The sequence below is a fragment of the Clarias gariepinus genome, chromosome 12, assembly GCF_024256425.1.
Source record: "Clarias gariepinus isolate MV-2021 ecotype Netherlands chromosome 12, CGAR_prim_01v2, whole genome shotgun sequence".
Taxonomy (NCBI): domain Eukaryota; kingdom Metazoa; phylum Chordata; class Actinopteri; order Siluriformes; family Clariidae; genus Clarias; species Clarias gariepinus.
Window position 1 is genome coordinate 5,323,951 of NC_071111.1, and position 13,045 is coordinate 5,336,995.

At 38.8% G+C, this 13,045-nt stretch overlaps 1 long non-coding RNA gene and 2 gene segments (V, D, J or C); 1 reads left to right on the top strand and 2 right to left on the bottom strand.

Moving 5' to 3' along the window:
* Window positions 1–6,533: 6,533 nt before the first annotated feature.
* Window positions 6,534–7,810, bottom strand: LOC128534701 (immunoglobulin kappa constant-like). The segment is given in 3 exon segments: window positions 6,534–6,877; window positions 7,551–7,602; window positions 7,802–7,810. Coding segments are annotated over 3 exon segments (378 nt in total).
* On the top strand, window positions 7,809–9,286 carry LOC128534702 (Ig kappa chain V region K29-213-like). The segment is given in 3 exon segments: window positions 7,809–7,857; window positions 7,956–8,234; window positions 9,273–9,286. Coding segments are annotated over 3 exon segments (342 nt in total).
* A 1,645-nt stretch (window positions 9,287–10,931) lies between these two features.
* On the bottom strand, window positions 10,932–12,086 carry LOC128534614 (uncharacterized). The gene is made up of 3 exons (XR_008361507.1): window positions 12,053–12,086; window positions 11,429–11,475; window positions 10,932–11,245 (listed from the first exon to the last, which is right to left on the bottom strand). It is a non-coding gene; the product is annotated as an uncharacterized LOC128534614 (long non-coding RNA).
* Between the last annotated feature and the right edge of the window lie 959 nt (window positions 12,087–13,045).

Consider the following 13,045-nt stretch of genomic DNA (forward strand, 5'->3'; position numbering starts at 1 on the left):
ACTGTGACCCTAAACCTCCAAGGTCAAACTTTCGAGCCCCTGGTTAGGGGACCATATAAATGTTCTAACCCTAACCTTAACCCTAGACCAGTGGTTCTCAAACATTTTCTGTCATTCCCCACTTAAGGCGGTGAGCGAATTTTCAAGCCCCACTTGTCAACAAAATGATAACGAAAACGGCCAAGTGTACTATTTATTGAAAAATAAATTTCTAAACCAGTAAGATCAAATAACACCAAGTTCAAAACAGATAAAATACACGTGCAATTGTTATAACAGGCTTACTTCGTCACTTATCTAGAGCTTTCTTTCAAAAAAGGTAAGTGGCTTATTAACGTGACTGGGGTGTGTTGTCTTTAACTGTCTTTCTACTTCGTTGGGTCTCGTTCTGTCTGCTGCCAGCGTTTTAAGACACAAAACACACACGGGTCTCTCCTCTGCCCTCACCATCCCCACCATGAATCCGAGTGCAACATAGGCTTCATCATGTTTTCCTTTCGGCTGGATTTTTGGTTGATTAGGCTGTTGGTGCTGAATCACCTGCTTATTTGTGGTCCATGTAACAAATGTATCCATTGATGTTATTATGCTCACTACATACAGTTCGCTACTGTGTTATGGTCTAAAATACCCCCGACCTAGGCGATGGATTGCCCACCTAAATTCATAGGTTTATGGTTTACAAATTATAACAAATGAATTCAATTATAAAGTAAGCAATATAAAAAAAAGGTTGTATAGGGGGCAAAATATATAAATTATATATATTTTTTCATATACCACATGTGTATTTTTATATTGCTTATTTTATAATAAAAATCATTTTCTGTAATTTTTCACCACAAACAATATTTATTTAGTGTAATTTGTGATAAATAATTTGTTATTTGTACATTGACAAACCCCTGCAAAATAAATGTGCAATTAAAATAATCACTTTGGGGGATTTGTATTAATCGTCTCGACGGCTGTCACGTGCCTAGGGTTAATTATAATAGTAATAATATATTCGATAATAATAAACCTTTGAATGTATGTCCTAATATAATATTTAATAGAGATTATGTAGGGGGGGGGGGAGCAATCCGTGGCAGGGGGGCATTTTAGCGCATAACACCTGTTTGTGTCCGCGGTAAAGTTAGTTTGATATTCGCATCTCCGAATTCAACAGCTGCGTAAATAAACCCGCGAATAAGATACCCAGATATATTTCCTCTCTACATTGTCTTTAAGCTACATCCGCCTTAAATTAAACATGTTTAAAAGCAATGGCGCAACGAATGATTTAGGGATCATTGCAAAAAGCCGCACACCAACAAAAAGCGTAGAACGATATTGATCTTCCCTTCTGTTCAGCGCCTGAAGGATCAAAAAGCAACTTTGTTGCCGCACTGGAAACTAGAAATGCCAGACTAGTACTGCCAGATAAAATAGCAATGTTTAACAAAAATACAGAAACACCAGAATACACATAGGAATAAATGAAATTACATATATAATACCGAATGTTTCCTTATATGTTGTTCCTCTGTTATTAACATGCTGACGTTAAACCATTATTGTTGCACTATGGTTCCACTTTTTCTCTGATGTTATTTTAATTTACTTGTATTAATGATCCATTTCTTTGTGTGTCATTATTTAGTTTCGAGTGTCCGATAAAGAAAATAAAGATTAAATAAATCAACAAAGAAAAGCATGAATTAGAATAGGTACTTTCCTATTATTTTTCACTAATTCCCTCCCGTACATTGCGCCCCACCTGTCATATCTGTATTCCCCACTGGTGGGGCGCGCCCCACACTTTAAAAACCACTGCCCTAGACTAATAGAAGTTTACAAATTGCCTGTACTGTGTGAGTGTGTGCATGCTTTTGGATAAAATGGATTACCCTAATTAACTGGTAACTGTAACTGGGGCCCCGAGGGCCCAGCGATAGGGTCCAGGCTCCCGGATAAGTGCTATAGAGAATGAGTGATAGAATTGTGTTTATTTATTTATTCTAATTCACACAGTATTTACTTTATCTATTTATGTAGCTATTATAGATATTTATATGTGTTTGATAAAAGTACACTGTAAAAATTGCTTTTGAAATTTACAGTAAATTATTGGCAAAAAGTTGCCAATAAAGAACTGTAAATTCATGGTAATATACCATGAATGATATCACAGTACATTACTATGTCAGAAAAACTGTTATTTACTGTGTAAAAAATTACAGGGTTTTACTGTTTACTTTTTATTGTACTTTACTGTAATTGTCATTTAGAGCAATCCACTGTAATGTCATGTTTTACAGTTAAATACTAAAATCTGTATTTACATTAACTTACTGTAATTGTATTAATTATAGTAATAACCTGGTAACAGCCGTTGCCTATAAAGTACTGTAAAAAATATTTGGAGTCTTCTGTAACAAAAGAATTCTGTAAAAATACAGTAATTTAAAATAGCATGACCTATACAGAACAAAGAACACATTGTACTTTTAGTATTTTATTGTAAAATGGGCAAAACATCACAAAGATCCACCAAGCCAGTAAACACTGGAAAATAAGAAACATTCTACTGTATTGCAAACAGCCTTAATAGCAATGAGGTAGATTCTTTTTCCTTTATTTATATCTGACTCACTATTCAGCCAAATGTTCTGACAGTAATTCACCATTGAAGAATTTTTAATCTGAATCTCTCAAATCTGAATGGGAACGAGAATACCAACGCCGCCGCATTGCAAGTGTCTGGACCCCAAGGTTGTGTAGCGTGTGCGCACAAGGCTGAGGAGGTCTCAGAACTGTATCTGGGAAGCTGACTCGAGGACCTGTGAGCCCGGAGTAGCATGAACATCTAGACTATAAAATCTAACAAACGTGTGCAGAGAGGACCAACCTGCCACGTCACACACTTGCTGCAGAGGAATACCTCTTGCCAGCGCAATAGATGGGGCGATCCCCCTGGTTAAATGAGCCCTAATTCCTAGAGGCGAAGTGAGCCCACACGCCTCGTAGAAGAGAGCAATAGCATCTCTCACCTGGTGTGACAAGGTCTGTGTAATAGCCTATAGCATATAAAAAGCTGCTCTGACATACGCCACTGGCTGGTGCGGTGGACGTAAATCTGAAATCTGTAACGTGAATCTGCTGAACACAGTAAGTGAAGTTTTGTCAACTAACCGGAATGATCAGAAGAATTAGCACACTTAGCGGTTAGCCCTTTGTAGCATGGATGGTAAACCCAAACGCAGAAGCGAGCGAATAGACAGGATAACCACACGATTTAGTCTAAGGACTCGTACAGAAAGGGAGCAAGGGAAAAACACAAATTTAACCCGCATACTATAAACACACACTCTAATCAGAAAGTAGACTCAAGAAAGAGAGTGGGCCAGGAGTAGCTCAGTGGTTAAGGCATTGGACTACGGTTCAGAAGTTCCCAGGTTCAAACCCCACAACCACCAAGTTGCCACTGTTGGGCCCTTGAGCAAGGCCCTTAACCCTCAACTGCTCAGATATATAAGAGCCAAATGCCTGCACTGTCCCCACAGGTTTTAGGAAGTCATGCCCCGAAGGGCCCCAGCTGTCCAGGTGGCACAATAGGTTGTGTTGTAATGGTATGGCTTTTGGGGGCTAATCACTACTAGATATTTCAAAAAGTGTTAATAAATGTTAATAATCTAAACCTGAACACTGATGCTACACAATGACTTGCTTTTAATATCATCAGATTTCTGCATTAACAGTGATGCTGAAACTTTGTTAAGAGACATTGGGGATCATTCTGAGGATTGGAGAGAGGGACATCCTGACCCCTGCACTGCTGGATCTAGTGTGAGCTTCACTGTTGCCATCTTCAGTCTGTGTGAGCTGCTGTAAAAGCCATTCAAAGTGAATACTCATCTTAAGCAGGTGTCGGATAAACTGCTGCAGGGTACAACGAGACTCGGGGTCTGCCTTACCTACCCACAATCTCCACCAGAGTAAATGACACAGGAAGGCAGGAATGTGGGAAAAAGTGCTTTTATATTTGTGGTTTGCAAACTTTCGTACACCCCCCCCCCCCCCAAACATGCTGATACTACATCAGCTAAATATATCTTCTACATACACACACACAGACACACACACACACACACACACACTCCATTCATGCATTTCTCATATTTTGTTGGATTCTTTTAAGTTCTTTTTACTTAATTTTGTACATGTTACCTAGAAAGTGTGTATAGAAAGTTTTCCACTATATATTATATAAAATCTTACTGTAACAGGACGGTTAATTCTATCTTACAATCACAAAATAACTTCTCTTCCTGAAGCTATACAGAAACCTGGAGAAGCTCCTAAACTCCATATACACCAGGTATCTCAGCATCAGTGTGGGATTCCATATTGTTTTAGTGAACGTGGACTATGGGACAAAATTAGTAGACCACATGTGAATAAGCTCAGGTTCAGTAATGTCAGCTACAACTCATGCTGGTGTGGAAAAATGCTGCTCACAACAGGGTCCCTGATCTTTATTCACTCATTTAGTCATTTATATAATACATAGTGGCGTGGGCAGGGCGGCGGCTGACGACCAGCATGCCTTGCGGGGATGTCAGTGTGTTTACCATGTTGGGGAAAGGTGTTTGGGTTAGTGGCTTCGGCCCTGTTTGTGGGTGGTGTGTGTGTGACGTGTGAAATGTGCTCTGGTTCATGCTTAGACTGAATTGGAGGTATAGGCTTCATGTGAATGTGCTGTTCATGCTTTTTGTTTGACTGTGGGTATAAAATAAAGTACTGCCAGCCATTGCATTGGGGAGCAAGTAAGCAGTGATTCCTTACATGAGTGTCAGTAGCGATGTTCCTTGGTAATTTTTCCAGATGAAACAGTCTTTCCATTAATGTCTGTTTATGTTTGTGTGAAATTTAAATAAGACAGGTGTACTGTTTAAGATGAGAAGAGGGAGACAGGAGGGGCTAAATGTAAGAGTCTCCTCTTATGTTAGCTTTACACACACACACACACACACACACACACACACACAGAGCGCCTGTGTGCGTTTATTTGTGTAACGATGCGGCTCGCGCAAAAGGCAGAGCCGCTCTTAAACTGTTCAGAACGGGCAGATTCGCAGGTTGCTACCATGCGGGGTTCTGAACAGGCAAAGACGCGGCCATTTATGCACACGGCTGCCAGGCAACGCCGCCGTCAGGCAATTAGCCTGAATGAGCCGCACCTGGCAGCACGTCTATATAAGGGCCCTGACAAAGAAAGAAAGAAAGAAAAAGCAAAGCGCGCAAAGAAAGACAGAGGCAAAGCCCCAGCCTCTGCCTCCTTAAGACGCCGGCGAGAGAGAGAGAGAGAGAGAGCGTCACGCAGCCGTGTAGCGGGCGCTCTTGGGTAAAGTATAAAGTGTGCATAAAACACAACCCCTCTCTCCTCACAAATCCTTGTTTTGTTTTCCAGAGCCCCGTCCATTCTCACGTAGACGGCGGAGCTCTGTTTATTTTGTGTTATTAGTTTTCATTTGTTTCATTTTAAGTTCTCTTAATTAATAATCCCACGCTATCTCCAAACGGGAAGGTCTTCCGTGCGTATCACAAGCACTCTCACAGCCTCCTATTTCACTGATTTCCTCTAAAGCCCTGCGTCAGGGCTCTTATAACCCAATATAACATCTCGTGGTGCGGCTCTCCATACCGCACCACGTAACAATTTGTACCTTTTTTAAAGGTAAAATGCACCTTAATTTGTTTTATTTTTACTATATATTTTGTGTTAATTATTTTTGTGTATTTATTTTTTGGGGGCGTGGAACGAATAATTTGAGTTTCCCATTTTTTCTTATGGGAAAATTAAATTTGGTTTACGAGTGTTTAGGAATACGAGCCCGTTTCCCGGAACGAATTATGCTTGTAATCCGAGATTCCACTGTACATATTCCTAAAAGACTAAATTACACATCCAGCATTAACCATTAATAGGAGGTGACAGCTGTCAATCAATCACCTCACACCCTTAACAGGACTAGCAGTGTGTGTGGTGTGTTATATGTGTGTTAAAGTTCTTATAGAGGTGGATCCAGTGATTCAGTAAAAAGGTACCACACTGGAATTATAACCTTTAATGTGTCAGATATCAATAAAAGTCTGAGTTTTCAAACATGATAAAGATGAAAGAAGAATAATAGTCTACATATTAATCCTGTCTTAAGGAGAGAGCAGTGAGGTGTAAGTGAGATTTGCATGAACAGGACTGAATAGTTTCATTTCTCCCAGAATAGAACAGAAACTTCACCAGATGTTCAACTTCCTTCAGTCAAACTCACTGAAGCACAACACACAGCACTGAATCTACAGCTAATCCCACTCTCTCATCACACTGATCATCACTATTAACTCCAATAAAAGAACAGACAACGTCCAAAACTCAGCTTTATTTCAGCAAAAACTACAGGAAGAGCAACAGGACAGTGAAGAGAGTAAAGACAGAAATGTCAGCATTGTGTAGAATTGAAACTCTATTGTAGATGAACATAAGCAGCTCTATGTTAAACTCTATCTTGGATCCACTAGTCTTCACACTGACTCTTTCTGAACGTGACTGGATGATTGACGTTGTTATGGGAGACCTTACAGCTGAACTCCTCCCCCTTTTCCCAGAGGTCTTTGCTGAGGGTCAGGGTGCTGCTGCGGCTGTAACGGCTGTTCTTCTCTTCTTCTGCGCTGGTCAGAACCCCGTTCTTCACCTCTGAGCCGTCCACTGTCCAGCTCACCAGCGCCCCCTGTGGAGAGTAGCCAGACAGCAGGCAGAGCAGCGAGGCCGATCCCTCAGACAGCTGCAGAGGGGACGGAGGGAGCAGAGACACAGAGGGAGCTGTGGGACCCGCTAGGGAAGAGAAACACATATACATTATGAATATCATATACACGTCATTTACACACAATTATAAAATATGTTTGTATCGTTGTGGAACTGACTGATCTTACAGAGTAATTAAGTTCAAAAAAGAGTAATTAAGTGACATTAAGGACTTTATTATTTAACATCACTTTCAGTAAAGAGACAAAACACACATGTTCCACACTGTCATGTTTCTGGGAAAAATTATTTTTCATAACAAGTGTTATTACTTTATAGTTCAAACCTTCATCATATTTAACTGCAGCAAATACAAATGTAGCTGATTACAGAAATATTCATTGTTTAACACAAACACACACAGCAGCTTTCATCTGGATTTTATATCAGCACACACTAACTATATTTATTAAATCTTTATTATAGAGTAACGGTAGTGTTATTGCACGTGGAATATATACCAAGTGTGTAATTATTACATATTTAATATAAGAAATTGTATATTTTTCACATTTTTAAGAAGATTTTTATGGGATCTGTTCTGATACTGAAATGTATTCCTCATCAGAGCAGAATAATACACAATAAACATCAATTATACAGTAATAAACATATATAATCTGTTTGATTTAGGTTGAATTATTCCCACAATTAGGAATTCTGTATATGGATTTGGTTTTAAAAAAGAAAACACACTTACTGTTGATGATGAGTTTGGAGCCTCCACCAAAAGTCTCCCACAGTGATACATTCTAATGAAACCACCGTACAAAAACCTCCATCACACTGCAGTGCACACACACACACACACACACACACACACACACACACACACACACACACACACACACTTTGCATTAGCAGCCCATGCTTCAGTGCTCTGTGAGTGTTTATAGCCCTGTGACTTTAACACTTCATGACTGAGAGCTGCTGCTCAGCAACTTCACCCACAGCAACCATGACTTTGATCAGCGTCTTCATCTGCACACTGGCCCTCTGGACTCAAGGTGAGAGTTTAACATCAACTCACAGCCTCACACACTTCATTTCATACTAATTCTACAGCACTTTACAGCATAGAAACACAATCTATGTTTCTCTTCAGGATCCAGAGGTCAGGTGACTGTGACTCAGACTCCTTCAGTGCAAACTGTTGCTCCAGGAAACACCGTCACCATCAACTGTAGAACCAGCAGCAGTGTGTATAATAATAACTACCTCGCCTGGTACCTGCAGAAATCTGGAGAAGCTCCTAAACTCCTGATCTATGATGCTACTAGCTTATACACAGGGACTCCAGCTCGTTTCAGTGGCAGTGGATCTGGTACTGACTTCACTCTGACCATCAGAGGAGTCCAGACTGAAGATGCAGGAGATTACTACTGTCAGAGTTTACATCAGATTAGTAGTAACTGGGTGTACACACAGTGTTAGAGCGTGGTACAAAAACCTGGAGGAGTGAGAGAGCACAGAGAAGCACTGCTGCAGCTGGGAGCGACTGCAGGTGCTGAGGGGGAGGATGTGATACAGCACAATCACACACACACACACACACACACACACACACACACACACACACACACACACACGCCCAGTCACACAGAACTAAAGTGCGCATTAAAGTTACTAACTGAATCTTCTAGATGTTGAATATCAGTCATTTGGCAAAGGAGTGTGCTGCAGGATGTTTAAAGTCACCTGAATAAACGACACAGTGTTAAGGAAAAATTTAATAATAATGAGTTGGTGGTTACACAAATGCACTAAGGAAACACTAACTCTGGGTAACCAGTAGAGGGTTGATGAAACTTACTCTTATCAGGTGTTTTGGAACCGACATACTCGTGGTATGCGGGTTTGGGGTTAATCAACCCAGAGGTTAAGATTAACCAAATGGTAAGTTAACCAAGCTTTCTGGAATACCCCCCTGTTGGTGCTCCCACACTTAATAACATATTCAGTGGCGCCTTATTAAAGCACCTCCTCATAACTCAATTGTATATTCTCTCTTACAGAGTAACGTCAAAGGTGTTTCACTACAGTACATCTATTCAAACTTTATTGCCCTCAAAAACCTCAAAAAATTTATTTCACCATCACTGGGTTTTTTAACACAACAACAACAACAACAACAACAACAAAAAACACAAAGTACAATGTATAATGTGTGATAGCGGGCTAATGTTCAGTACAGTCGCTGTTCGCACACACACATTACACACTCACTGTAAGCTACGGAAACACACCTACAACCAGTGTGTGCCTAACAAGGGTGTGGGCCACCTTAACTCATCTGGGCTGGAGGACAATCAGAGGACGCCATGTTCCCACAGCTTGTGACCCATTGAAGGGCCTCCCCGCTTCCACCCAGTGAGTAGGGATTATCTTTGTGTTTACTCACACGTATCTCCTGTCTCCGCAGACTCAATGCTCTAAGAGCCTATTTCGCTAAGAAGGAAGCTGCCGGACTCACGCTCTCACACACACTTTACTGTCTCTGCCTGCCTCGGGCCACCTGCTCAGAGCTGTGTGTCATCTGCTTCCTGCACCTCAGGGCCACACAGAGGACATCACTCCACTTGAACTTTGACCTGTGGACCCATTCCCCTGGGCACCTTCAAAACCACATTGCTTTTAATGATCATAACTACACTAAGACTACATACTTTTGAGCTGCATTAAAGTGTGCTTTATAAAAAGACAGTTTGTGATTGTGACATCTGGTTCTCGTCTGCCAGACCCTTTACATGTGTTATTGTAAACTCAGAGAATTGCAAAACATTTACAACTAAATTAAAGTGTAATGGTTCACAAAAGAGTAGTGCAGTAAGGGATTTAAAGGTATCTGGTGGATGATTATGGATTCCACTTGTGTTAAAATCTGGCCACATTACATCATCCACATCACAACAGTGCCAACCGTCTCCAGGCAATGGGGAAAATACTGCCCTGGAATAAACTCACCTCAGTGTCTTCACCTGCAGGAGATACTTTACAAACACTATTCATCATCATGCCACAGACACTTTTAGTTAAAACTACAAGCTACAGGTGAGGCAGATGAGCCCACAGACAGCTCCACACTCAGCCCAAGATCAACCTCCCCAGGTCATACTGCTTTTATTAATGTACATATAATGTGTTTTATATATACAGCATTTTAAGCACTTATGCTTCTGTACTCAACAGTAAAGGGTGGGCAGCTATAGAACCATGTAGAGTTCGAGAGGTTTGGTCCCAAGGAGTGAAGTGAGGTATTGGTTAAGGAAATGATTGATTCTTGTTTTGCCCCAGACTCCAACTATATGTTTATGTACAAGTCTTCTCCTCACGGTCAAAACCCTCCTAATCAGTCACATTCAATAATAATAATAATGATAATAATAATAATAATAGTAATAATAATAATAATAATAATAATAATAGTAATAATAATTATTATTATTATAAAACATGTGCTGTTTCCAGCAAACAGCGGGAGGTACCCAGAATCCTCCAAGCTGCTTAGGCAGGTTATTTAAGGTAACCCCACAGTACTGCCAGATGTATGATAATCTGGGTCTCTGTATGATCAGATGTATGCACTCTAAAAAATAAAACTGTGCTGTACTCAATTTTTTTGGTGAAACATTTTTACACTTAAAAATATTGAGTAAATATAAAAAAAATATAAAAATCATGTAAAATATACTTCATGAATTGAGTACAAGTCAGTAAAAAAATTAAGTAGACCTGAATAACTATATTTAGTACAATGATGTACAAAATTGAGTAAATGTAATGAAAATTAGAAGTTAATTAAAAAAAAGTGAAAATGAGTAAAATAATTGAGTAGATATAATTGAAATGGAAGGTAGAAGATACTGAAAATTATACTATTATTAAATAAACAAATGTGCTACATTTACTAAATATTTTAACTGAATGAAAGAAACAATACACACATTTTCATTTTAATTAAACATTTATTCGCCAAATTTAACAAGACATGAAGGCTAAACTCAACCTGGTTTACTTTGCAAATGACACGTAACAAGATCATAAACAAAGAACTGAATTTATGTTATTAGTAAACAGTCTCAGAAACAATACTCCTGCCACAAGTATTATACAGTTAACACATGGAAAGTAGACTTTTGTATTATAATCTAATGAGTCACATTTTACATCTGAAAGATTGCACACCTTCACTTCAGTTTCCTGCAAACTGTGGGATCCATACAAATGTGTGTGCAGACCTTCTCAGGTCTTAAAGAAGCAACGACAGTCTAAATGAAGACAGGACACTAAATATCCATGACCAACAGTACCATGCTTCACTCGGTAATGATCGAAATTCCTTTTGATGATACGACAAATGTGCAGAGCTTACACCGCCATCCCATAAACTGGCACCTGAAAAAGGAACAATAGTATACAAGTAAGTACAAGTGTGACTGTTAATATAAAGTCTACCAGACTGGTAAAATAGTACTTCCGTTCAAATACATACTTTTTGGACTAATAGTCTATTTCTATCTTTGATTCAATGGTTACACATTTAATACTTCTGTAACATTTAAAAAACTTGACATTTACCTCCTGTTTTATCTCCATTCAACTTCTCTTCATTAGTGGTGTTGGTGCTGTGAAAGAGATATAGAAAATATATAACATATTTCACACAAACACAAAATCAATCAGTTTTAGGTTCTTTTACTTACATATCAGAACATACATAATGTTTCACTTCAGTATTTTAACTTCATATTACTTTCTCCCAATTCTAATTCTGAGAGAAATGTTGTATTTTCACTAAATCTTTATATTTCATAGCTTTAGTTACTAGTACAGTACTTAGCACATTTATTTTATAACATCTGCTGCTGCGTGCTCAGTGTTTAATCATGATAAAAATACTCATATACAGTAACGGATAAAACACTGCCAGAACCCGGACACTGCACCTCATTTCTGCTGTTTAAACCGGATTTGTTCTGAGTTTCCTCCTTAAAGTGTCGGAGTGACCGAGCAGACTCGCGGTTCAGTGTGTGAGGTGGACCGGTACACATGTGGGAATTACTGTATTTGAACATGTTAGTTTTATATCCTCGCCACAGTGGTGGTTGGCTGCGCAAAATCACCGCATTTGGCGGGAGAAATTCAAATATTGCGGCACAACCGCCGCCGTTTACACCGAGAAAGTGTTAGCTGTTTACTCACCAGGATTTGTAAGGAGTGTTCCAGAATGTTCCAGAATGTTCCAGGTGCTTCATGTCCATTTTCACATCTTCACAGCCTTCTTGTCTCTGATGTTACACCAGACTTCCCATGAGCACTTGCACAGGGCAATTTACTCAATTATTTAAGTTTTTGTTGTTAAAAATAAAGAATATTGAGTTGGAATAATTTATAATTGTAGTTCTTGAAATTAATCAGTACAATTACTCCATTACCAGATATTTTGATTGAAATGTATCAAAAAATATTAAGTGCATGCTAAAAATATAATTCAGTTAGTCAAATACTGATTTTTACTAGTGAAGTAAACTTAAATTATAGTGTAAATTTAAGACAAAATGAATAATTGTTTTTTTAGGCATTTATTTTGATTTGTCTAACTCAAACAATCATGTATGTGACTTTTAGAGATTTTATTAAGGTAACATAACTTATTTATAACTGTGAAATTTACAAGGCCACAGAATCATTTTTTAGAGTGTGGTCATAAATAGTGAAAGATTATAAATGTTCAATACTTTTATGTGATCATTTTTAGTGTCATAATTTAACACTGTGGGTCTAATTCGGAACCTGTCTGTTTTTTTTATAGATACGCAGGGACAGCTTATTGCACAGATTTACCTGGACTGAAATCCCAGGGCCTACAAAACCGGGGACTACACTCAAAAAAATAACTTGTTGAATGAACATAATTAAATTATGGAAAGAATTTCCACCTGATTTAATGGCTCTCTTTCAGCATTAAGTAATTTTGTTGGCCCAACTTAATGTTCTTAGGTTCAGTCAAATTAATTTTATTAGTTTATTTAACTTATTTACTACAGCTGCGTCCAACATTGGTACAACACAGTGGTAAATTAATTTGATCCAACTCAAGTAAATTTAAATTTCAAGCCCTGGTCAACAGAATTCTGTGAAGCAAAGAAGCATAAGACAAACGGGATAAAATGGAGATTTTTATTTTACACCAGC